Source organism: Sus scrofa, chromosome 18, assembly GCF_054392235.1.
Source record: "Sus scrofa isolate SSC_HxYL_T2T_F1_AM1 chromosome 18, Sscrofa_HxYL_maternal_Yorkshire_Landrace_v2.0, whole genome shotgun sequence".
Taxonomy (NCBI): Eukaryota; Metazoa; Chordata; class Mammalia; order Artiodactyla; family Suidae; genus Sus; species Sus scrofa.
In genome coordinates, this window is record NC_139400.1 from 27,961,707 (window position 1) to 27,989,136 (window position 27,430).

A 27,430-nucleotide genomic window follows, 5' to 3' on the forward strand; every position below is an offset into this window, starting at 1 on the left:
GGCAACAGCTCCGATTCGACCCCTAGCCTGGGAACCTCCATATGCCGTGGGAGCGGCCCAAAGAAATGGCAAAAAGGAAAAAAAAAAAAAAGCATTTCCAGATTTTCATTGTGATATAAATAATAATCTTCCCCCACTCCAGCTGTGCCCATAGCATGCAGAAGTTCCTGGGCCAGGGACCAAACTCACACCACAGCAGTGACCCAACATAGCAGTGACAATGCTGGATCTTTAACTGCTAGGCCACCAGGGAACTCTGATAACAATAATTCTTAGTCTTGAAGTATTTTACAAATGAGGATGGAGTAAAAGAGCTTTTTCAAATATGTCAACACTAGATGAAAGAAACTCTGTTCCTTCCCTCTGAAATCATTGGAGATTATTTTAACGTTCCACATCCTATAATTCTTCTGGTCTACACTTTCAAGTAACTGGTGAGTCATGCCAATTCAAATGAAGCAAAGCCAACATATCACAATAAAGTTTTCCATCTTTCTCCAAAAGTATGTACTGTTGTGCCTATGCCCCTATATCAAAGATGTTTCTATAAATCATATGTTCTAATTCCTCCTGTCTGTACTATTATAGACAGAAACAAGATATCATTAAAGGGAAGAAAATTGTTTTGGCCCATCTCGTGGTATATAACCTCTTTGCTGAAAAGCTACTATTACATATTTTCTGAATTTTGTAATTTCCGTTGTGGCGCAGTGGAAATGAATCCAACTAGTAACCATGAGGTTGTGGGTTCGATCCCTGGCCTTGCTCGGTGGGGCAGGGATCCGGCATTGCTGTGAGCTGCGGTGCAGGTTGCAGACGCGGCTCAGATCCCAAGTTGCTGTGGTGGTGGCACAGGCCAGCAGCTGTAGCTCTGACTCGACTCTTAGCCTGGGAATCTCCATATGCCGCAGGTGCAGCCCCCAAATTAAATAAATAAATAAAGTAACATTGGAGTTCCTGTCATGGCTCAGAGGAAATGAGTCTGACTGGTAACCATGAGGACAGCAGGTTCAATCCCTGGCCTCGCTCAGTGGGTTAAGGATCCGGCATTGCTGTGAGCTGTGGTGTAGGTTACAGAGGAGGCTCAGATCTGGCATTGCTGTGGCTGTGGCACAGGCCGGCAGCTATAGCTCTGGTTGGACCGTAGCCTGGGAACCTCCATATGCCATGGGTGCAGGGCTTCAAAAGACAAAAAAAAAAAAAAAAGTATTTTTCTGAATTTTCGTTTCAGTTTCTTATAATTTTCTTATGTTCTTAATATAGACTCTTATTTTCTAGTTTGTCACATATCATTTACATGAGCTGACACTTCATTTGGAGCCACTACTACAATAAGCATTTAAAAAATTTGTATATAGCATTTAAAACATACAAGAAACTTCTGGAACTTTTATAGAGATTAAATTTCTTATCATATGAGCGCATGTTGTGCAATCTGTCAAAATATTAAGTCTTCCAGGTACCACACCTGTGTAATAATCTTTCTGTGCAATCCAGAGACTCTTCCGAAGAAATGAAAATGAGCAAAGGACCACATATCAAACAAGAAATCTGATAGCATTCCTTGAAGGAATGAGGATAAGATAGAATATACACTCACGTGTATATTCCAATTCCTCTCTTCTCATTCTCTTGAAAATACTCCAATCATTGCATCCTTACCACTCCTTTGCAAACACTCTTGCCCAGTTTAATCATGACCTCCACATTGCTAAATCTAATGGTCAATTTGCATCTTATTCAACCTGCCAGCAGTATCTGACAGTGCTGATCACATGCTCTCCTGCAAGAAACAATTTTTACACTTGGTCTCCAGGATACCACTCTCTTGGTTTTCTTCCTGACTCATTGGTCGCTTCTTAGACTCCTTTGCTAATTCCTTTCATTTCTCTAACCCCTAAGGAGTAAAGTGCTTTAGTCCATACTCATTCCCTTGGTGACTTTTTCAGTCTCATAGTTTCAAATACTATCCATGTGCTTATACATTTAGACAAGACACTGCCTTTGAATTACAGATTCATATACCCAACTGTTTATTCTGTATCTCCACTTAATGGTTAAGAAGTATCACAAACTCAGTGTATCCAAACCAAATTCCTGGTTCTGCTCTATCCTCACTCTCATACTTGTTCCTCTTCCAGTAATTATCATCTCAGTCCTTCCAGTAATCAGACCAGAAACCCAGAGGTCACCCTTCACTCCCTTTTTTCTCTCATACATCACATACAATCTGTCAAGGAATCATGCTGGAATTACTTCTGAAATATATCCAGACACTGACCACATCTTACCACCTTTGCTACTATCACTTGATTTCAAGACACTGTCATTTCTGGCCTGAATTATGACCTCCTAATTGGTCTTCTTGCTTCCATTCCTATATCCCCAGAGTCTGTTCTCAACACAGCAGCCTGAGTGATACTTTTAAAACATAAGTCAGATCATATCATTGCCTTGATCAAATGTCTTCATTGACTTCCTACGTTACTCAGAGTTAAGAGTGAAAGCCCTTATATTGGACCAAAATACCCCATGAGGAGGCTATCTACTCCTACTCTGACTGCATCTCTCATTCTGCCCCGAGCTGTTCCTCAAACATGACGAACACATTTCTTCCCACTTCGGAACCTTTGCTCTTATATTCCCTCTGCCAAAACACTCGTCTCTTAGACATCAACAAGGTTGCCCTTTCACCTACTTCAGGTCTCTGTTCAAAGGTTGCTTTATCAAAAAAGACTTCACACACCATCCCTATAAGAAAAAAGAAACTAATATATCCCCCAATCCTCTTAACTTTCTATTTCCTTCCTCGGTTTTGTTTTTTTCATAGCATTTTTTAATAATCTGATATTATTTCATATTTGTTTATTTTCTTTTTCCCTCCACTAGAATATACGTTTTTAAGGGAATTTATTTCATTAGCTGCTATATTCCCAAGGCCTAGAACAATGCCTGGTACATAGCAGGTATATAAATTTTCTCTTAATGAATATGATATTATACATCTGTTAATCATATTTCCAGTTTCATTTATTTACTTTTGTAAAAGTACCTTCAAGTCTAATTCTGTCATCAAGGAATTTAACTTGGTATCCCTTGATGAACAAGCTGACTCTCTCATCCACACTCTAAGTATTTGAGGAACAGCAACAATATGGAAAAGGAAGCCCTCACCTAAGCAAACGTGTTTGCTGTCTCTTCCGGATTGATGGATTAGACTCAAACACATGAGGCCGTTTCCGTTTCTTTCCTGTTGCCACAGCAGCAGCAGCAGCCATTCCCACAGGTCCTGAAATAATAACATATGCACTGAGATCAGGCAGAGTCAGTTAACTGTACAAGGCAAAAAACAATTACAGGTACAAAAAGTAGCATTTACTTCCTAATGTGTTATCAATAAATATAGAAAATTCCTGATACCATAAATATATTTCATGACTGTCAACATGGGTCATATTTTACCATTAAAACTTAGAATGAACCTTTCAAAAAAGTAAATGACTTACACCTCCCCACCACATACCAGCTTGAATTTTATATAATGTTTTACAGTTTTGTTTGGCCAGCATGCCCATACTGTTAAGACAATACTCTCAGAGGTGCTAGATGAAACTGCAGCATTGTGAAGAATCTAAAATTAAAAAAGTTATAGATTTCAAATTTCATTTCCATCCCTGTGCCCTTTTTTCCATTACCCTAAGACACTGCCAAGTTAAAGAAGTCAGAAATAATCACTAATACTTGAAACTCAAACAACATCACCATCATATATAAGAGGAATATCTGGAAAGAATATCATCTTAACTGGAAAATTTTTTCTTGAATATCTGAGAATTATACTCAAAATGGAGTTGCTGAGCACAAGGTCAAATTGATGAAAGCATCTAGCAGGAAAGAGACAAAAACTGGCATACTCTAAGGGAAAAAATGTTAATAAAAATTGGTGGGGGAGTTGCTGCTGCGGTGCAAAGGGATCAGCAGTGTCTTTGCAGTGTCAGGATGCAGGTTCTACCCCCAACCTGGTGGCAGGGTGGGTTAAAGGATCAGGTTCTGCTGCACGGGTTAAGGATCCAGCATTGTCACTGCAGTAGCTCAGGCTGATGCTGTGGTGTGGGTTTGATCCCTGGCCCAGAACTTCCACATGCCATGGGTGCAGGCAGGAAGGGAAAAAAAAAAAAAAGCTTAAACAAGAATCCAAAAGGATAAACTTTAAGGTAAAACACTAATAATGTCACAATAGTATAAATCAAAACCTTATGGACAAAAAGAAATAACAAAAAATTAGGGAAGAAGTGGGCAACAACTAGGAGACAGTCATTGCAATATATGTTACCAAGAAAAGGCTAGGTTTTTTTTGGTTTTTGGTTTTTTGTTTTTTTGGGTTTTTTTGCTTTTAGGGCCGCATATGCAGTAGATGAAAGTTCCCAGGCTAGGAGTCAAATCGGAGCTGTAGATGCCGGCCTACGTCACAGCCACAGCAATGCCAGACCCAAGGCGTGTCTGCGACCTGCACCACAGCTGATGGCAACGTGAGATCCTAAACCCACTGAGTGAGGCCAGGGATTGAACCCGTGTCTTCATGAACACTAGTCAGATTTGTTTCTGCTAAGCCACAATGGGAACTCCTAGTTTTAAAAATATTGGAGTTCTGGAGTTCTCTTGTGCAACAGATTAAGGATCTGGTGTTGTCACTGCAGCAGCTTGGGTTGGCTACTGTGGCAGGGTTTGATCCCTTCCCATGGGCAGGGCACAAAAAAAAAAAAAAAAATCAGTAACTCTTACAAAAACAAACAACCCATTTGGAAAATGGACAAAGGAAATATGAAAAAGAAGAAACATCAGTAGTGCTCTGTCTTGTCTTCCTGCACTGATTGGACCTCTTGCTCATACAAGGAAATTAAATCAACACTGAAATACTATTTCATACACACTAGACTGGCAAAAATGAAAAATAACTGACAATACTAAATGTGGTGAAGATGAGAAGCAACAGGCACTCTAGTACACTGCTTACGGGAATGCAAATTAATAAAACTATTTGGAAAGACATTTGGGGTATCTAGTAACGTTGAAAATGTCCCTGTCTCTGCCGTCAAATTCCCCACCTGGGTTATACCCTCAAACAATGTCTTTCAAACTACAGATTTTTACCCATTGGTGGCTCGTGAGTAGTTTTTTTGTTTTTTAAAGAAAGTGGAATAAAGTGAGAAAGATTACAATATATCAGAGAGTTTATCACTTGCAGTAGGGGTAAGTATGACTCCATGAGAAATTGTTATTTCAGTTGTACATGCATCTGTTTATTCTAGATGTACCGTAGAATGTATTACTGTGACACATTGTTAAAAAAAAAGTTTGAGGAGTTCCCGTCGTGGCGCAGTGGTTAATGAATCCGACTAGGAACCATGAGGTTGCGGGTTTGGTCCTGGCCTTGCTCAGTGGGTTAACGATCCGGTGTTGCTGTGAGCTGTGGTGTAGGTTGCAGACGCAGCTCGGATCCCGCGTTGCTGTGGCTCTGGCGTAGGCCGGTGGCTACAGCTCCGATTGGACCCCTAGCCTGGGAACTTCCATATGCCGCGGGAGTGGCCCAAAGAAATGGCAAAAAGACAAAAAAAAAAAAAAAAAAAGGTTTGAAAGCCAAAACCAAGATCTCACAATGTGCATAAGAAAATAATTTTCATTTGCAGCAATTGTAATAGCAAAAAATTATAAACAACCTAAGTGTTCTGTCAATATATGAAACAAATAGTCAAAATGAAAATATATTACATTTTCAACATAAATGAATCTCAGAAAAATAATACTGAATGAAATAAACAGAAAAACAGTATCAGAGTGATACGATTAATATAAAGTTTAAAATATACAAAACAATGCTAAATATTATTTATTGATACATAAACACATATTAAAAACATGAAAGAAATGCAAGAGAATGATAAAGACCAAATTCATAATAGTAATTACTTCAGTGAAGGGAGAAGAGGAAACAAGATTTAAAAAAGGAGTAACCATGGAGTTCCCGTCGTGACTCAGTGGAAACAAATCTGACAAGCATCCATCAGGACACAGGTTTGATCCCTGGCCTTGCTCAGTGGCTTAAGGATCCAGTGTTGCTGTGAGCTGTGGTGCAGGTCACAAACTCAGCTTGGATCTGGCATTCCTGTGGCTGCGGTGTAGGCCAGCAACTACAGCTCCAATTTGACCCCTAGCCTGGGAACTTCCATAGGGTACAGCCCTAAAAGGACAAATAATAATAATAAATAAAAGTAAAAATAGAAAGGAATAACCAGCTACCCTTCTCTCTCCATTTACCTTATACCTCTCTTCATTATTTTCTTCAGAGTATTCAGTGCTTTCCGAAATTCTTTTACTTTATTATGTGTACCCTTCTTCCTACCACTGGTCTGTAAGCTCCTTTAGGAGCAAGCTCTTGCCTGTCTTGTTCACAGCATCTATATAAATTTTATAGAGTATATGGTAACTCCTCAATGAATGCTGAATGATTAAATGACAAATCATTCCTACCAGTTGTGCCTCAATTTCCACATCTGCCACATGAAAAGGTTAGATCAAACTCCTTTGCTAATCTTAACACTATGACAATGCAGTACAGTAACTGAGCAAAACTATATTTCAAAAGCCTCTTTCTTTCTAAGAAAGAAGTTGACCTGGGAGTTCCCGTCATGGCTCAATGGTTAATAAATCTGACTAGGAACCATGGGGTTGTAGGTTCAATCCCTGGCCTCGCTCAGTGGGTTAAGAATCCAGCGTTGCTGTGAGCTGTGGTGTGGGTCGCGGACGCAGCTCGGATCTGGCGTTGCTGTGGCTCTGGTGTAGGCTGGCGGCTACAGCTCCGATTCGACCCCTCAAGAAAAGGCAAAAAGACAAAAAAAAAAAGAAGAAGAAAGAAGTTGATCTGGATTCATTATATTAGGATGCCCTCTTCTGGGAAGCATAAAAATTTCAAAAATATATTTTACAACCATTTTATATGCATTTTGTCGCCACGTCTTATTTTTATTTATTTTTTATTTTTTGTCTTTTTTAGGGCCACACTCACGGCATATGGAGGTTCCCAGGCGAGGGGTCAAAACAGAAATGTAGCCACTGGCCCACAAGACAGACACAGCAATGCCAGATCCGAACTGAGTCTGTGACTCAAACCACAGCTCATAGCAACGCCACATCCCTAACCCACTGAGGGAGGCCAGGGATCCAACCTGCGTCTCACAGACACTGGTCAGATTCGTTTCCATTGAGTCACAATGGGACTTCACTAAGTCTCATTTTTAAATTCCAGAAATACACAGTGGATAGTAACTGACAGCAATAAGTTTATTTTCATTGCAGCTGTCTTTTTCCTCTTAAATACAGTATGTGCGCGTGTGTATTTATTTATATTTAAAAACTGGCTATTCCTAACCATTGATTTCCTATCCACTTTTCCTAAATATCTTCTCAGATCAGTGTTCCTTATACAATTTAGACCCATCTAGGCATGATTTACTTAGAGTCTTCCACATAGTGCTAAACATACAATGTAAACAACAAAGAGAATGACAGAAAATATAACCCTGCTTTAAGTCATTTAGAGGTCCAGAAAATCCCCAAACCTTAAATTGGATTAAGATGATCCAGGATTGCCAGTGCCCTTGGGCATCTGGTAAAAGGAAAAAAAAAAAAAAAAAAAAAAATCCTCTCTAGAGGACAATATTAATAGTTTTCCAAAGATACACATATCCAGCATGCATTGAAAAATAACCAATACATGAAGAGAAAAACCAACATGAATAAGCAACAGCATTAACACATAACAGAAACAGTCCCATAGGCACTTCAGAGAGCAAAATTACTAAAAGGCCTGAAAAATCATAATGCTTCCTTTATTCATGGATATTAATGGAAAAAAAATTTTTTCCATAAGAACTGAAAACACCTAATACTGCAAATGAGGTAGGGAGGGAAAAAAAAAAAAAAAAACAAAAACTAGAAATGCTAAAATTAGAAAACAAAACTATTACCAAAATTAAAAACTCAAATGAAAGACTTTAAGCACCTGAGACACAGATGAAGAGAAAAATTAATAAACTGGAAGACAGTCTAAAGAAACTACATGAATGAAGCACAAAGAGACAAAAGGGTGGTAATACAGAGACAGAAACAGAACAGAAAGAAAGAGACATGAAGGACTCAGTGAGGAAGACTAACATGCTCAACTGGAGTCATAGAAGGAAAAGACGTGAACGGAGGGGAAGCAAAACTGAAGCAAAATGTAGTAGCTAATATTTTCCAGAATTGATGAAAGACATCGATCCACATAATCAAGATGTAAAAGAACCCTAAACAGAAGTTGGATGTAAGGGGGATGTATAAAACAACTATGTATAAAACACCACTACGATCTTGCAGGGCTCAAAATATACAATTAAACAAAGAACAACAACAGCATACAGGTCAAGAACAGGGGGATCATATTCAAGTGTTCTAAGAAACTTGCATTATCCCAAAGAAGACAAAAGTATCAATTACATAAGACTATGAAATAAGTGAAAGATATGTATTTCTAGGTGTACCACTAATAGTAAAAGTATATATATAACTTCCAAACTAACAAGAAAAAAAGGAAAAGAAAAAAAGAAAGACTTTTCAATCACTCCAAAGAAAACTGAAGGAAAAGGAAAGAGAACAAGTGGGACAGAGAGAAAGCATACAGTAAACATGATCAATTTAAACCTAAATAGGAGTTCTGGTTGCGGCTCAGCAGGTTACAAACCCAACTAGTATCCATGAGGATGCGGATTCAATCCGTGGCCTTGCTTAATGGGTTTGGGTTAAGGATCAGGCATTGCCGTAAGCTGTGGTGTCGGTTGCTGTGGCTTAGGCCAACAGCTGCAGCCCCAATTTGACTCCTAGCCTGGGACTTCCATATGCCACAGGTGTGGCCCTGAAAATTTTAATTTTTTTTAAATAAAAATAAAAATAAAGCTGAATATATCAGTGACTACATTTAATGTAAATGGACTAATTCTCTCACTTAAAAGTAAAAATTGTTGGAATGGATGAAAAAACAAATCATATCACTAGTATTATATAATTCTGGAACTAAAGTCTCAGTGTAATACAGGTACCAGTTGTAAATGGAGGCTTAAAAACAAATCATGAAGATGTGATGCGAAGATAAATGGGAGTGCCTGCATCCTAGGCTCTTTCGGAGAAGCACAGTACCAGAGTGAGGCCAAAAATGAAGAGCTTGGACATTACCTGCGGCAGCCAGATGGGCTGTTACCTCATCAGCTGCTGTAGAGTTGAGTATGTCTGAATCATCATAAGAGGTGTCTTCAGGAGATGAAGGAGAGTCTTCATCAGCACTCAACATACTGTGTTCAGTGTAGGTGGCCACATGGACCTGCTGTACTTGCTGGGCCACTGCATGCGCTTCTATGGTAGCCATGTGTTCAGTCTGGCTCACTCCGTGTTCCTCCATGAAGAGCTACTGTCAGAAAAAAGGCAAAGAACAGGACTCAGTGTATGATATAATGCAATACTTAAACTAAGGTATTTCCCTCAAGAGCAGAGGAACTTTGATAAGCCTTTGATTTTTACTATACACCTCACCACACCAAGACACAGGAAATGGGAAGCACCATTCCAACATGACATAAAAATGGTAAAAGAGAACATTGCTGCGGCTGTGGCATAGGCCTGCAGCTGCAGCTCCAATTCGAGCTCTAACCTAGGAACGTCCATATGCTGTAGGTGCAACTACAAAAAGAAAAAACACAGCTAATAAAAGAAATTTAGAAGTAAAAAAAAAATGGTAGAATATTTTGCTTGTATTAAACTATTCTGATGGAAATTCACTGTGCTAATTTTATACCTCAGGTGACGAAACAATACATATCCTTGATATTACATAGGATAAAAAAATATAGTATTTGACACTGTGGACCTAAAAGGAGTAAGTAAAATACTTAACATTTTCTTTCCATTTCAAACACAAATGAGAGTTAAACAATTTTTTCCCCAAAATGGTCTTTCTGTTTATAAAACTTCATTTCTTGTAAACCCTGAAATAATGCAGTAATGTATAAAGTAATAAGATAAAGGTGTGCTCTCCTACTGCACTTATAATCTGTCCCCTCTTGCCTCTGCCCCAACCTACAAAAGTATATTACCCTTTAAAAATTTTTGAAGCATACATACATATACACACACACATGATTTTAAAAAATAGGTTCACAAAACATGTATTATTCTATAATTTCTTTTTCATATGACAATATATCTGGACATTTTGACATGTTGAAATATACAGATCTAGGGAGTTCCCGTCATGGCTCAGTGGTTATCGAATCCAACTAGGAACCATGAGGTTGTGGGTTCGATCCCTGACCTTACTCAGTGGGTTAAGGATCTGGTGTTGCCGTGAGCTGTGGTGTAGGTTGCAGACATGGCTCAAATCTCATGTTGCTGTAGCTGTGGTGTAGGCTGGCAGCTATAGCTCCGATTGGACCCCTAGCCTGGGAACCTCCATATGCCGGAGTGGCCCTAGAAAAAGGCAAAAAAAGACAAAAAAAAAAAAAACAAAAAAAAACAGATCTACCAGACTTCTAAATAGCTCAAGAACACTTCATTGTATTGCTATGCTGTAATTATACAACCAGTCAGCTACTGGCATATAGCAAGGCAGCTTCTAGAGTTTTGCTATTATTAATATCCTTTCATATAAAATTTTGCATATTGGTTCCTCATAAAACTTTAAGAAGAATTACCATATGATCCAGCAATTCCACTTTTGGGTATCATCCTGAGAAGATTGAAAATACGGTCTCAAAGGGCTATTTGTACACCAATGGTCATAGCAACATTATTCACAATAACCAAGAGGTGGAAGCAACCCAAAAATCCATGAACAGATGAAAGAATAAACAAAATGTGGACACACATACAATCGGATGTTACTCAGCCTTAAAAAGGAAGAAACACAAACTTAGAGGGGAACTTCCTCAATTTGATTTTTTAAAAAATCTACAAAAAGATCTAGTTAATATCATACTTAATGGTGAGAAACTAGAAGCTTTCTCATGATGATCAGAAACAAGACAAGGATGTCCCCTCTCACCAGTCCCTTTCAACACTGTACTACAAATCCTAGCTAATGTAGTAAGATAAGAAAAAGATGGAATTCCCTTGTAGCACAGCGGGTTAAGGACCTAACTGTCACTAAAGGGGCTCAGGTCACTGCTATGGTGTGGGTTCAATTCCTAGCCTGGAAATTTTTATTACCATAAAAATGCCATGGGCACAGCCAAAAAAAAAAAAAAAAAGGAAGTAAAACTGTCTTTGTTCACAGATGACATAATTATTTATATAGGAACTCCAAAAGAATCAACAACAGTTAAAAAACCTCCTGGAACTATTAAGTAATTATATAGCACTGTTGCAGGATACAGAGTTTACATACAAAAATCAAATGCCTTCCTATATACCAGCAATGAACAATAGGCTAAAATTAAAAACACATTATCATTTACATTAGCAATCCAAAAGAATGAAATACATAGGTAAATATCTAACATAACATGTACAAGATCATAAGGAAAATTATAAAATACTGATGCAAGAAATCAAAGAAGAGGAGTTCCTTCATGGCTCAGCAGGTTAAGTATCCCGTGCTGTCACTGCTGTGGCTCTGGTTACAGCTGTGGAACAGGTTCAATCCCTGGCCTTGGAACTTAAGCCTGTGCCACCCCACCCCCGGTCCTCAAAAAAGGAATCAAATGAGAACCAAAATGGAGATATTCCACTTCATGAATAGGAAGACGCAATAATGTCAAGATGGCACTTCTTCCTAACTGAATCTACAGATATAATGCAATCCCAATCAAAATCCCAGCAAGCTATCTTACAGATACTGACAAACTGATTCTAAATTTAAAAGGAGAGGCAAAAGACTCAGGATAGCTAACACAATATTGAAGGAGAATAAAGCTGGAAGACTGACACTACTAGACCTCAAGATTCACTATCTAGCTAGTGTGGTACTGGTGAAAGACTAGACAAACAGATCAATGAAACAGAAGAAAATAGATTCCCATAAATATAGTCAACTGGATCTCTGACAATGGAGCAAAGATAATCTCTTCAACAAACAGTGCTAGAATACTGGCTGGATATCCACCTGCCAAAAAAATGAATCTAAACACAGCTTTTACACCCTTCACAAAAATTAACTCAAAATGGATCAAAGACTTAAGAGTAAAATGCAAAACTATAAAACTCCCAGAAGATAACATATGGTAAAAACCTAAATGACTTGGGTATGGCGATGACTTTTTAGATATAATACCAAAGGAATCATTCATGAAAAAGAAGAACTGAAAAGCTAGACTTCATTAAAATAAAAAACTTCTGCTCTACAAAAGACATGGTAAAGAGAATGAGAAGACAAGCCACAGACTGGGAGAAAATATTTGCAAAAGACACATAAAAGGAGTTCCCACCATGGCGCTGTGGGTTAGGAATCCAACTACAGCAGTGTGGGTCACTGTGAAGGCACTGGTTCAATCCCCAGCCCAGCGCAATGAGCTAAAGGATCCAGTGTTGTCACAGCTGCAGCGTAAGTCCCAGGCTTGGATTCAATCCCTGGCCCAGGAACTTCCATATGCTTTGGGTGTGACCATAAAATTAAAGAAAAAAAAAAAAGACACTTATTAAAAAAAATCTTATAAAGGGCTGTGTTCCAAAATACACAGCTCTTAAAACAGAACAGTATGAAAATGAACAACCCAATTTAAAAATGGCAAAACACCTGAATAAACACCTCATCAAAGAAGATATACCTATGACAAATAATTACGTAAAAAGATTTTCAGTATCATATGTCATTAGAAAATTGCAAAATCAAACAGACAACACTACACATCCATTAAAAATGACTAAAATTGACCATGATGGAATATAAGAAAAGGAATGTGTCTGTGTGTGTGTGTACATGTATATATATATATAATATATATGTATGACTGGGTCACTTTGCTGTACAGCAGAAACTAGCACAACATTGTAAATCAACTATACCTTAATTAAAAAAAAAAAAAAAAAAGAATGACTAAAATCCAAAACACCAGCACCAGCAAATGCTAGTCAAGATGTGCAGCAACAGGAATCCTCATTCATTGCTGTTGGGAATGCAAAATGGTACAGCCACTTTGGAAGACACTACGGTGATTATTACAAAACAAATAAACTCTTACCATACAATTCAATAATTGTGCTCCTTGGTACTTACCTGAAAGAGCTTTAAAAAAATGTCTACAAAAAAACCTGCACACAGATGTTTACGGCAGCTTTATTCATAGTTGCTAAAAGTTGGAAGCCACTAGAATGTCCTTCAGTAGGTGAATGAATAAACTATGGAACAGCCACACAATGGAATGTTTTCGGCACTACAGAGAGAGAAGTTATCAAGCCATGAAAAGACATGGAGGAACCTCAATTGTGTATATTACTAAGTGTAAGAAGTCAACCTGAAGAGGCTATAGAATGTTTAATTCCAACTATATGAAGTTCTAGAAAAGGCAAAACTATGGTGAGAATAAAAAGATCAGTGGTTGCAAGGGGCTCAGGTGGAGGGAGGGATGAACAGGTAGAGCACAGAGAATTTTGTGGGGCAGTGAAACTACCATATATGATACCATAATGGTAGATAAATGTCTTTATACATTTGTCTCAATCCATAGACTGTACAAAGAGGAAACCATAATGTAAATTATGGACTTGGAGTGGTAATGATGTGTTAATGTAGACGTTGTAACAAATGCAGTGGTGATGTGGGATGCTGATAGTGGGGGAGGCTGTGCCAGGGTGCAGGGTAAAGGGGTACATGGTAAAACGACCTTTTCCTCCATTTTATTTGTCAATTATACCTAATAAAAGTGAAAAAAAATCCAGTTAAAATAAAAGAAATTCTGACGCATGCTACAATATCGATGAACCTTGAGGGCTTTCTAAGTAAAATAAAGCCAGTCACAAGAAGACAAATACTGTATGATTCCACTTATGGGATCAGACAGTACCTAGGGTACCAGGGTAGGCTAGTACCTAGGGTGGTTAGTCAGAGAGATAGAAAGTAGAAGGCTGGCTGCAAGGGGCTGGGGGAAGGGAAACCGAAGAGTTGTTTCACAAGGACAGAGTTTCAGTTTTGGCAAGATCAAAAGAATTCTGGAGATCACACAAAAATGTTAGTGTACTTAACACTACCGACCTGTTCAGTTAAAAACAGTGAATTTTATGTTATGTGAATTTTACCATGATTAAAAACATTTCCCTCAAATACCAGCAACTTCTGTGCAAAGAATAAATGACTAATCTTAGAGCAGAATAATAAAACGCGCCCTTATTACCTTTTATAAAACTTTGCATATTATTTGATTTTTTAAAGAATAGATTCTTAAAGGTAAATTTTCTGAGTCAAGGATATTTGTATTTTTAATTTTTACACATACTGAAAACTTGAATGTTTAATTTATACACTAACATAAACTCTACTTGCACAGACATCTGAAATTTGACCATTATATAATGGTATACAACAATGCCTATCTAGAGTTTACCAAAAAATAAAATTAAAAGGGTAGTCATAGAGATATAGAAATAGGACTCTTCTGGCTACAAGAGAACATAATTATCTATTCCTGCAGAACTTCTCATTTTTCTTCTACTCTATCTTAAAACTCTCCTTCTCTGAGAACATCTAAAATTCTTTGCTCCTCTCAATTAAGTGCTTTCTTAAGTCCCACTCTGATATGTTGTTCTTCTTCAGGTCAACTGTTCCCATGCAGATGACTGAATTTTTACTTTTCTGAGGCTCTGGCTTCTGTTTTATATTCTTGAGCTCTTTCAAAATTTTTTTTCTTTGGCTTTTAATTATCTCTTTTCACTCTCATGCCATTATACATATAACAACTCATCCTTGTAACACAGTGGTTCTTAACTTCGGGACTACTAAATTATCTCAAGGAGTATCCTGTATTTCAAAATAAAATTTAATTACAAAATAAAACAACTACAGGAAGCCACAAATCCAAAAAAGATTAAGAATCACTCAGCTATCATCGGAACTCCTTTTCCACGCTATCTTTTCTGCTGGAAGTCATATCCCCGCCCTGTATCTCTGTGTGACACAGTACCTTCATCAACAAACTCAGACCTTTATTTCTTCAAGTGGAGCTTAAGAAAAGGTACCTGGCAAAGTAATACATACTTAATAGAGATACTATTTTTGCATCTCTTCTAGAAGTCTGAAATTACATCAAAATTAAAAAAAAAATTCTTTTAAAGAGAGGTACCTGATAAGGTTTCTTCTATATCCTATGTTTGGTGTGTTTTAAAATATTTAAGGGAATATATCCCTGATGTGCAAATATCAAAGGTACAATTTAACACATTATTTCACACCATTAAACACAATGTATGAGAGGAAGGCACCATTAAAATACTATTTGTCCATTCATTACACTGTTCCGTCTTAAGAGACAAATTGCTTAGGGCATTTTAGGTTATTCCAAAATTGTTTTTAAATGATTTGGGATTAGATGACATCTAACTGCTTTTCAAAGGGATTTGTATGCTGCACTTGGCATAATGGATTTCAGTTCTTTTCTCCAGAATGCAGTTCACAGCCTAAATCGATAGACTGTCTGCTTCACAGGCTTGTCACTTCTGCTCAGTGCCTCATCTCTTTCTAACTCTCTCCTCATCCTCTCCTTCAGCCTCACTAACCAGTGTGCTCATACTCTATAAAAACAAAACCATTTCAGACTTCTCTGAACCAGAGTGGGCTACTTATAAATGATGCTTTCAATATTTTCATAAAATAAATCATGCATACTGATGAAGATCATCATACCCCATCCAAGTCATTGTTAGAGAGGCATTCTAGTTTTTATCTCCAAGAAGTCAGATTCTCTGGACAGCAAAAGTGATAGGAACTGCTAACAGATGAAAACATACTATATAGTATGAATTGAAACAAAAAGAAAAACTGCACAGACTATTACCAGATACCCAGAACTCCTGGACAAGTTATTTAACCTCTAAGCCTCAATTTCAACATTTTTTTCCTTAATGAAAAAGAAAAAACAAAAACCAAAACTCTCTTCAAAAGTATATGGAGATTAAATGAGATTATATAGAAATAATGTGTGGAACACATAAATGCTCAACATTAATTATGATAATGATGACAGAATTCATGACTTCATCATTCTATTCTTCTTGACTCATTACTGACTAGTCTCTCAAGGGCTGGGCCTCAATTTTCTCATATTTAAATTAGGTAGACACTCATCTCTGTGAAGATATGGTTTTCTTAACTGTGTGAAAAAGATTCTGAGTCAGGCATCTAAAAAGCCCTTCTTTATTAACTCCAATGACTCAACCTCTGTTGTCCAAGACATTAAAATAAGGCAACCATATATAGGAAACCAATGCTCCTAACATAATTTCATGAGAGTACACAAAATGGAGAATGAGCAGATGGACCTGACAGTGATTCCTCTGAACAGATAGGAAAAGCAGAATGAAGAGTTCTCCTGAGGTGTACTCAAGCTGTCATTGCAGCACCTCAGGTCACTGCTATGGCACAGGTTCAATCCCTGGCCTGGGAACTTCCACATGCCCTGAGTGAGGCAAAAAAAAAAAAAAAAAAGAGAGAGAGAGAGAGAGAGAGAGAGAGAGAGAAGCAGGATGAAAGCACAGGCTACATGTAATGACCTGTGATTCTAAACATCACATCCAAATACAAAAACCTATCTGTCTATTACCTGGAACAGCACTGATATTTGGCACATTAGTCAACACTCCATTTAAAAAAAAAAAATCATTCTCCCAAACAGTAACATACCACGGTAGCAATTTTACTAAAACCTGGTTCTCAGCCTGAATCATCACTTGGGGTGCAACATGTACTTTCATCTAAAGGTTCTTCCTTAATATATAATCTATAAGGGATTAGAGGAGGAGCAGTTTTGTATTAGAGGAGTAGGTGTGGGACTAAAGATAATGGAAGAAAACACAAGAAAACACATTTTCTGGTCTAGAGCACCCTGGTAGTTGTAGTCAACAATATCTGGAGTTCCCGTCGTGGCGCAGTGGTTAACGAATCCGACTAGGAACCATGAGGTTGCGGGTTCGGTCCCTGCCCTTGCTCAGTGGGTTAACGATCCGGCGTTGCCGTGAGCTGTGGTGTAGGTTGCAGACGCGGCTCGGATCCCGCGTTGCTGTGGCTCTGGCGTAGGCCGGTGGCTACAGCTCCGATTCAACCCCTAGTCTGGGAACCTCCATATGCCGCGGGAGCGGCCCAAGAAATAGCAACAACAACAACAACAACAACAACAAAAAAGACAAAAGACAAAAAAATAAAAAAATAAAAATAAAAACCAATATCTAAGGAGCTACTGGAATTTGGATGAAATGTCCAAGGGGGGGTTAAAGTTACTCTAATCCACAAATAATGAGATTAAGTGTAGAGCATTTTAAAAATCAAAGTTGGAAGAGCAGGCCAGGAAATCCAATCAAGGTATAACTAAACTAAAAGAAAGCATTAGTCTCATCAATAGCATTATCATATCAAAAGAAAAGCTGAAAGATCGCCTGAGGCCAGAGCAGAACTGAATCCACAGCCAAACTAGGGACAAGAAAAGAGAGAGGCTCAACTTAATTCCTAGACATGCCCAGAATTATAAATTTCATAAGTAGAATAAAAGTTTTACTCAACAGAACAGCTTTTCTCAAAAAAGCCTAAAGCCAATGACAATATTTGATTTTGGGGGGACAAAGGGTAACAGATCAAAATTTTACCACAGCAGGAAAAATTTAAAAACAACTGTTCAATAAAGTCAAAGTGAAAAAAAAAGCAAAGTAAAATGTGGTTTAATTCTGAGTAATAAAGGTAGCTTAGGACAAAAGGAATCCATCTGACCTTCCTAGGAATATTCTCTTTTGAATAGCTCAAGGATGATATTAAAACAAAACAAAACAAAAAAAACCCACATCACTAGGCTCTATAAAAGAAAAAATGAGGAAGCCTTAGATGCAGTTTATTGTTCTCCATTTTCAGACTCCAACTATAAATAAAAATACAGAAAATTAAATACAATACAAAGCCAAATGTAAATTTATAAACCATGGCAACATAAAGGCAAAGATAAGGCTCAGAGAGGAGGAGGTTAGGAGAGTGCCGGTGGAGGAAGGGCTAGGAACACAACACTAAGGCCCTATTCTCACCTATTCTCACAAGCGAGGGAATCAGACCAAGAGCAGATATTAATTACAATCTGTCAAAAGTAGAGGGAAAGGAAGGGAGTACTGGGAGGTAATGCTTATATATGACCAGTTTTATAAATCAAAGAAAAGTAGTATAGACATATCGTTTAAAGTTATGGAGGTAATGCTGTTTGATAACACTACAAACATAAAAGGAACTGTCTCTGCAAAGTGAAAACAAGGTGTAGGGGAACAGTGTGGCAAGAGGCCATTGATTTTTTTACTATAAATCCCTTTATTTGAACTTTTTCATATGAAAGTTTTTACTCTGACTTTACATAAAACAAACTTTAAAAACAATTAACTATAATACAGGCTTCCAAACTGATCCTTCCGAAACTTTAAATGACATAATAGAGGAGTTCCCACTATAACACAGCGGGTTAAAGGATCCAGTGTTGCTGCAGCAGCAGCATAGGTCCCAGCTGTGGCTCCGATTCAGTCCCTGGCTTTGGAACTTCCATATGTCATGGGTACAGCCATTTAAAAAAAAAAAAAAAAAAAGACATGCAAGAGCAAACTGTCACTAGAAAAATCAGGTGCCTTCCTCGTGCTAAGAACCAAGAGAATATAGTTCAAGTTTAGAAATAGTCCTCACCTTGAGTAAGCCTAAATTCCTAAATTAGAGCTTCTGAAACTAATTTATAACTGTATTCACATATTTTTTCATTCCAATGTTGATAAAATTTCTAAATATTGGCGTTTCCTCGTAGCTCATGGAATTAAGGATCCCTATTGTCACTGCTCTGGTTTAACTACCAGCTGTGGGATGGGTTTGACCCCTGGCCTGGGGCCTTCTGCATGCTGAGGGTGTGGCCAAAAAAAAGTAGAAAAAAATTTAAGTATTAATTAATATTAATAACAACCCAAGAATCCAGTTAATAATGATGCTTTCACATGGTATGTGAGAAAAACAACATACAACTACATAATGACCTAAGAGTGACTGGATGGTTTCATGAAAATATAAATTCACTGAAGGCAGGGTCTGGGTTCAGTCCCATGAATCATTAAGTAGCTATCAGAATTTGTTCCTTAATTAATGCTGGGGGGTGGTGAGGGGACGGAATTAAGATGGCGGAATAGAACGACTAGAGCCAACTTCTCTCATAAAAACAACAAAATTACAACCAAATCCTTCAACCAAAAAGACTGGAAACTTACAAAAAGTATCCTACTCCAGAAGACAAAGAGGAGGCCACATCAAGACGGTAGGAGGGGTGACTATGCCATATAAGCAACCCCATAACCGCCAGGTGGGCAGCCCACAGACTAGAAAGTAACTGTATCACAGACTCACCTACAGGAGCGAGAGTTCTGAGCCCCACGTCAGGCCCCCACACCCAGGGATCTGGCATTGAAGGCCAGGGGGGCTTGGATGCAGGAGCTCCACAGAACTGGGGAAAACGGAGGCCCCATTCTTGAAAGGCACACACAGGCTCTCACGTGCACTGGGTCCCAGGACAAGGCAGAGGCTCCACAGGAATGTGGGTCAGACCTGACTGCAGTTCTTGGAGGATCTCCTGGGGAAACAGGGGGTGACTGTGGCTCGTAGTGGGGGAAGGACGTTGGAGGCGAAGGTCTTGGAAATATTCCTCAGCTGTGTATTCCTGGGGAGGTGGCCATTTTGGGAAACTCTGACCCCACCGTCAGCGCTGAGCAGCCCCAGGGCAAACAACAGTTGGGTGGGATCTCAGCCCCGTCCCTCAGTAAACAGGCTGCCTAAAGACACACACCCCCCCCCCCCCACAGCTGCCTCTAATCCCACCCAGAGACAAAGCCCCACCCACCAGAGGGATAGCAATCAGTCCCTCCCATCAGGACGCCTACAGCAAGCCCCTACCAACTTCAGCGCCAAGAGGGGCAAACACCAGAAGTAAGAGAGGCTGCAACTCTATTGTCTGCGAAAAGGACACCACACCAAAAGCCTATAAAAGCGAAAAGGAAGGAGTTCCCATCATGGCTCAGTGGTTAACGAATCCAACTAGGAACCATGAGGTTGCCGGTTCGGTCCCTGCCCTTGCTCAGTGGGTTAAGGATCCGGTGTTGCCTTGAGCTGTGGTGTAGGTCGCAGACGCAGCTCGGATCCAGCATTGCTGTGGCTGCTGTGGCTCTGGCGTAGGCCAGTGGCTACAGCTCCGATTAGACCCCTAGCCTGGGAACATCCATATGCCCTAGAAAAGGCAAAAAGACCAAAGGAAAAAAAAAGGGAGAGAATCATAACTCAGATAAGGGAGCAAGAAAAAAAAAAAAAAAACCAGAAAAACAGCTAAGTGATCTGGAGATTATCAGCCTCCAGGAAAAAGACTTTAGACTGATGATGCTGAAGATGATGCAAGACACTGGAAATAAACTGGAGGCAAAGATGGATAATTTACAGCAAACACTGAGCAAAGAAATACAAGATTTAAAACTGAAGGAAGCAGAGATGCAAAATACAATAACTGAAATAAGTGCTTGGGGGTAACTGGTTGCACATTGTAATTACTAAAACTCAACCCAGGCAATTACGATTTTTCTTTTTTTTTCTTTTTGTCTTTTTAGGGCTGCACCCGCAGCACATGGAGGTTCCCAGGCTAGGGGGTGAATGGAAGCTGTAGCTGCTGGCCTGTGCCACAGCCACAGCAATGCCAGATCTGAGCCCTGTCTGCGACCTACACCACAGTTCATGGCAATGCTGGATCCTTAACCAACTGAGCACGGCCAGGGATTGAACCTAATCAGATTTGTTTCCACTGAGCCACGACAGTAACTCCGCAGGCAAATTTAGTTTCTATAATTTTCCTATAAAGTTGTGCTGGCTATTCATCTCGTCTCTCAACTTCCAAACCCTCTCTTCTATACTTGTTCTGAGCTGCTCTCTAGCCAGCTCTGGGCTAAGTCGGCCAGCTTTTAGGTTTTACCAAGGGGAGGCATCAGGCTAAGAATGGGAAGAGGCAGGGACAAGAGATTTCCTCCTGTTTGCGTTCCTATTAAAGTTGCTCCAGCAATAGAACACAGCCTCACTTCCCAACTCCAGCTGTGCCCCTTCACCCCTGTTGGTTGATCACAGCTGCATGGCATCCCACTAAGAGGTGAGACTACCAGCTCTTCAGGGGCCCCTCTGAACTCCTAGGTTCTTCTGTTCCCCCAGCCCAAGGGGTGGTAGCTGTTTCCTATAGTTATTAATATCTGGATTACCTTAGTGTCTACTTTTGCTCTTTTAGTCTTCCGACACCTGTGTAACCAATTCCCATAATTAAGTTCTCTGAAATACTTCACATAATTTATTAGGCCCTAACTGAAGAAACTATGTACCTTTGCTGAAATCACTCATAGAGTGCTGGTAAGCAGCAAAACTTTACATCGATTTGTATAAGTCAATACAATAAAATGTATTGACTTTTATACTATCAATAAAGTGATTCTAAGAACATTTTTATAATGCCACCACTAGGGTTTGTTTCTATACACTGATGGAAGCTGAATACAAAAATCATGAGTCTGCTTAATCATTTTAAGAAAGGCTGAATTAGAGTATAAAATGCCTCAGGAAGAGAGAAACTGACACAGAAGAAGAGGGCAGAGACAGAACACTGCTAAACACAAACTTTTAGCTGTTTGAGTCTATCTGCTCTTTAAATAAGATACTTAATAAGTCTAACATTACAGCAAACCCCAAAATCAACGTCAGAGTAATAAAAGCCTTTTTATGAAAATAATAGTGACAATCACAAGGGAGATTCGTCATACTATTCAACGAATATACTGAGTTAGGTATTTGGACAAACAAAAGAAGATGTGATAATAATGGCAACTCTGACCTTTACCTACCATTCTAAGTTCTTGGCAGACTATGGAGATCTACACACACCTACTGAAAATCAATAGTTGGTACTATTATCTCCAGTGTGACTTTCAGAGATTTAATTTTTGTTTTGTTTTTTCTTATTACACTACTAGGCCCAAAGAATCTAGCACTAGAGCAAGCCAGGTATGCAAAGTCTCTTCTCCATTCCACCTCATACCTGCTTAAAGGTTTATCCTCACTTCAACAACAGGGTGGTTAAGAATGGAGATCCTGGAGCCAAAGTATTGGATTTAAATCCTTGCTCTGCCCCGCACTACCGCCTTAGACAAGTTTCACTCGACTTCTACATTTTTAGTTTTATCGTCCCTCAACTGGGATATTAATAGAACCTACTTCATAGAATTATTATAAGCACCAAAGAAATTAATTTCTATAAAATGGGACATGGTATATAATGCATGCTATGTAAGTGTAACCTATTAGTATTAGTATTACAATTCTACATAAAGCCAGAGATAAAGCACAGAAACGCCAAAGGGAAAGTTACATGATTTACCTTTTACACTGGAGGAAAAAATGCTTATAAATCACAAACTAGGAGTATAAACCATACAAGGGCCTCTGTCAGAGCATAGTTTTTTTTCTTTTGTTTTTTTTTTGGGGGGGGTGTCATACCCACAGGATATGGAAGTTCTCAGGCCAGGAATTGCATCTGAGCCACAGCTGTAGCCTATGCCATAGCTGTAGCAATGCTGGATCCTTAACTTATTATGCTGGGCTAGGGGTAGAACCTGCACCTTATCAGCAACCCAAGCCCCCACAGAGGCGGCTTGGGATCCTTAACCCACTGTGCCACAGTGGGAACTCCTTGAACATACTTCTTTTTTGAACTAGAGGCCCTTTTGAGGATGTGTGAAAACGACAGGCTTCCTCCCTAAAAAACTGCATACACACACACACACAAAATTTTCCAAAATATTTCAGTGTTTTTGGAGTCAAATCACAAATAGGTTATTTCAAGATGCTATAGCTCTACCAAACCTGTAAACACTAGAGGGTGCCACAACCAAAGAAAACCGTAAAGAAAGCACAGGGAATTTCAGGCTACTTAAAATTCGACTGGAAACCATCCTTGTCCAGAAAACAAGTGAATCTACTTCAAAATACATCAACTCTTCTGCAGGCTCTAGATCAGCACTGTCCTACAGAAATTTCTGCAATGATGAAAATGTCCTAAATTTGCACATGTCCAAAGTAGCAGCCACTAACACGTGTAGCTACTAACCACATGAAATCTAACAATTGCAACTAAGGAATTAAATTTTTAATTTTTATTTAGTTTTAAATAATTTTAATATAAATAGCCACATGTGGCTATGACTACAACACTGAACAGTGCAGTTCTTCTACATTCTTTTTTTTTTTAAGTTTTAAAACAAACTGCTTCTGATTGTTGTTAAAGAAATTTCTAATAGAGTGGGTGCAAACAACAATTCAAGCAATGTGTCCTTTGTGATAATTCAACACTATTTAAAAAAAAATGTCTCTCTCTCTCACTCTACAGGTATTCACAATCAAAAGTAAAGCTTTCAGAGTCCCCTGGTGGCCTGGTGGTTGAGGATTTGGCATTATCACTTCTGCGGCTCGGGTTAGATCCCTGGCCCAGAACTTCTATGTGTTGTGGGTGTGGAAGGAAAGAAGGAAGGAAGGAAGGAAGGAAGGAAGGAAGGAAGGAAGGAAGGAAAGAAAGAAAGAGAAAAGTAAAGCTTTATTTTACTCATTATAGAAACCTGCCTGCTCAATTACCTGATTAAGACCCTAGGTTAAAAGAGCTTAAAAAAATAAGTACAAATTGATAAAGTTAGAAGGCTTCTGCCTTTAAAAAGGACTTTTCTTTAAAAAAGAGAAGGAGGGAGTTCCCGTCATGACACAATGGAAACCAATCTGACTAGGAGCCATGAGGTTGTAGGTTTGATCCCTGGCCTCCCTCAGTAGGTTAAGGATCCGGCACTGCCATGCGCTGTGGTGTAGGTCGCAAATGTGGCTCGGATCTGGTGTTGCTCTGGCTGTGGTGTAGGTCGGCAGTTGTAGCTCCGATTGGACCCCTAGCCTGGGAATTTCCACATGCTGTGAGTGCAGCCCCAAAAAGCAAAAAAGCAAAAACACAAAAAAACAAAAAAATAAAAATAAAAAAGAGAATGGGTTCCCATTGCGGCTCATGGGTTAAGAACCCAACAGAGTTCAATCCCTGGCCTCGCTTAGTGGGTTAAAGTTCTGGCGTCACTGTGGCTGCGGTGTAGGTTGCAGATGCAGCTCCAATTCAACCCCTAGCACAGGAACTTCCAAATGTCAGAGGTGCGGCCATGAAAAGAGAAAAAAATATAATATTCTAGTGGTAATCATCAGCAAGGACTAAGGGAGCAGTGAGAAGAGAGAGCACAAGGACATGCAGTAAGTCTCATGAAGGGGAAGACAGTCTTCAGCCAGGAGTTTGTCAGGTGCCAGAAGGAAAGAACGGGCCTGGAGGCTCAGACAACAGCTTGTGAAAGCATGTGGCACAGTAAGAGGACATCAATAAACATCCAGATAGCAGACTCAGGAGGAGTCTGGGGACCAAAGGAACACACAGCTCCTTGGCTACCCTCACACCAGATTCCTTCTTTACACTGTAATTTAATCTACTAAAAATAAAGTGATTTAAGGACACGAATGCTGACCCACCTGTCAAAGAGGAAAGTCGTCTCCACATTACAGCTTACAACCCTGTGTCTGTCACAGTGCCCTGAGTGAGAAGGTACCTAATGAATGTTGATGACAATGATAAAAAGGATTAGAAAATGCATTCTCAAATATATATATTCAGATGCTTATTAACAGCTATAAATATCAATAAAAAGCAGGTGAGTTGCTTTAGCTATCCCTGGATGAGAAACATGGTGGGTAGGATTTAGCAGGCCCAGGCATTTGCAAACAGGTCAGAACGCAGCTGGCTCTTTATGCAGAAAAATCATTTGTCCACAGCTGCTCCCAAAAATCAAATAAGTAGTTGTCATGTGAAAGCAGGATTAGGGGCTGCCTCAATTTCCATTAAGGAGAAATAACAAATTGCCCCAAGTCCCACCCCTCTATCTCACCAGCACAAAGGACACTTTTATTCAGATCCTGCTTGCTGTGAAATATAGCATTGTTGCCTGGTGCTTCTGCGGTGGGCCTCAATACTGCTGGATCTGCCACTATATTCAGTTAAAACTGTTTCTTAGATTCCGTTGGATACTCCAATGCACAATTTTTCTTCTGAGATAACTTTTTTCTTTTCCTTTTTGAGATAACTGAACTACGACTTGTTTCTGGATAAAACTATGAATGTATAAGTGTTAGTACTATGGATCTAGGAATCTCTGCTGTTCAATCATTCATTCAATTCCGCAAACATTTAGTGAATTCTTATCAGGTACTCCTAGATTATTTTAACATTAGTATTCCAAGAAAAACTATGACTGGCAATTCTAATTGTTTATCTTTAAAAAATTTATTATCATAAAAATGACATATGTTCTTTTAGGGTAATTGAGAAAATCCAAGTCAGGAAAAAAACAAAACAGAAACCATCACCAGCTGAGACAGCCACATTACCAAATTAACAATTTGGTGTACATGCTTCTAGCATTTTCCCAAATATTTTATTTTATTTTATTTTATTTATTTTTATGACCACACTTGCAGCACATGGAAGTTCCCAGGCTAGGGGCTGAATTGGAGCTGCAGCTGAGGCCTATGCCACAGCCACAGCCACACTGGATCCAAGCCACATCTGTAACCTACACCGCAGCTTGCAGCAACACCAGATCCTTAACTCACTGAGCGAGGCCAGGGATCAAACCTACATCCTCATGGAAACTACATCAAATTCTTAACCCACTGAGCCACAACGGGAACTCCCTTCTTGAGTCGGTTGATTCCAATATTCACTACTATAAACAGCACTGCAATAACAATTCTGATATTCAATAAATAATGTTGAATCAATGAATAAATGATTGGTTTGCTAAACTAAGTCTTTTAAGTACACGCCCAATTATTTCCTTAGCTTTTAAGAGACATAAAACTTGGAGTAATCATTCAGTTATGATTCTGGACCTGCTATTATAGCAGGCATAGAAAGGTGGTACGGTTGGAGTTCCCGACATGGCTCAGCAGAAACCAATACGACTAGAACCATGAGGTTGCGGGTTCGATCCCTGGCCTCGCTCAGTGGGTTAAGAACCTGGCATTGCCATGAGCTGTGGTGTAGGTCGAGGACGCAGCTCAGATCCCGCGTTGCTGTGGCTCTGGCGTAGGCTGGCAGCTACAGCTCCGATTTCTCCCCTAGCCTGGGAACCTCCATATGCCTCGGGTGCAGCCCTAAAAAGCCAAAAAAAGAAAAAAAAAAGAAAAGAAAGGTAATATGGTAAAAACAGCAATCTAAACATAAAGATAAGCACATAATACTTTGTAGAAAATGGTGGACAAAATTAAAATATCATCCTTAATAGTGTAAAAGTAAAGTACGGCTCCCAAAAGCTAAAATACAGAAAGAGGGTATGTAGTGCAAAGAACTTACAGCCATTCTATAAATGACAAGTTGAGACTCTATTAAAAGTTGGTGCAGGAGTTCCCGTCGTGGCGCAGTGGTTAACGAATCCGACTAGGAACCATGAGGTTGCAGGTTCGATACCTGGCCTTGCTCAGGGGGTTAACGATCTGGCGTTGCCGTGAGCTGTGGTGTAGGTTGCAGACACGGCTCGGATCCCGCGTTGCTGTGGCTCTGGCGTAGGCTGGCAGCTACAGCTCCGATTAGACCCCTAGCCTGGGAACCTCCATATGCTGCGAGAGCGGCCCAAGAAAATGGCAAAAAGACAAAAAAAAAAAAAAAAAGTTGGTGCAAGTTCTCACTGTGGCTCAGAGGGCTAAGAATCCAACCGCCGTGGCCTGGGTCACTGTAGAGGACTGGGTTGGAGTCCCAGCCCAGCCCAGCCCAGCCCAGCCCAGCGGGTTGGTTAAAGGATCTGGCGCTGCCTGCAGCTGTGGCATAACTCGCAGCTGCAGCTCAGATTCAATCCTTGGCCCGGGAACTTCCATATGCTGTGGGTGTGGCCATTAAAAAAAGAAAGAAAAGAAAGTTGGTGGATCAAAAAATAAATGTTTATCATTTAAAATTATAAAGATGATTAATAAAAGACTTTCAAAAATAATATAAATATCAAATGAGAGAATGGAGAGGATAGGAAAAGTGACTTAAATGCTTATTTTTTCATATTAAAAAAGTCCAGA

General features: G+C 39.3%; 1 protein-coding gene across 26 annotated transcripts in view; it reads right to left on the minus strand.

Moving 5' to 3' along the window:
* Positions 1 to 27,430, minus strand: part of NRF1 (nuclear respiratory factor 1) — a 195,418-nt gene that overhangs the window by 110,056 nt on the left and 57,932 nt on the right. For 9 of the 26 annotated variants that reach the window (XR_014833912.1, XM_085005489.1, XM_021078994.2 and 6 more), the window contains 3 exons: positions 24,842 to 24,918; positions 9,265 to 9,496; positions 3,175 to 3,289 (listed from right to left, as the gene is read on the minus strand). Coding sequence is in view for 24 of the 26 variants with exons in the window: in XM_085005489.1 (XP_084861615.1) it covers positions 3,175 to 3,289; positions 9,265 to 9,487 (338 nt within the window). In the remaining 2 variants the exon portion in view is untranslated. Of the gene's footprint in view, positions 1 to 3,174; positions 3,290 to 9,264; positions 9,497 to 19,630; positions 20,119 to 24,841; positions 24,919 to 27,430 lie in introns of those variants that run through there. The other 17 variants (XR_014833913.1, XM_085005484.1, XM_021078993.2 and 14 more) reach the window with 6 other exon arrangements.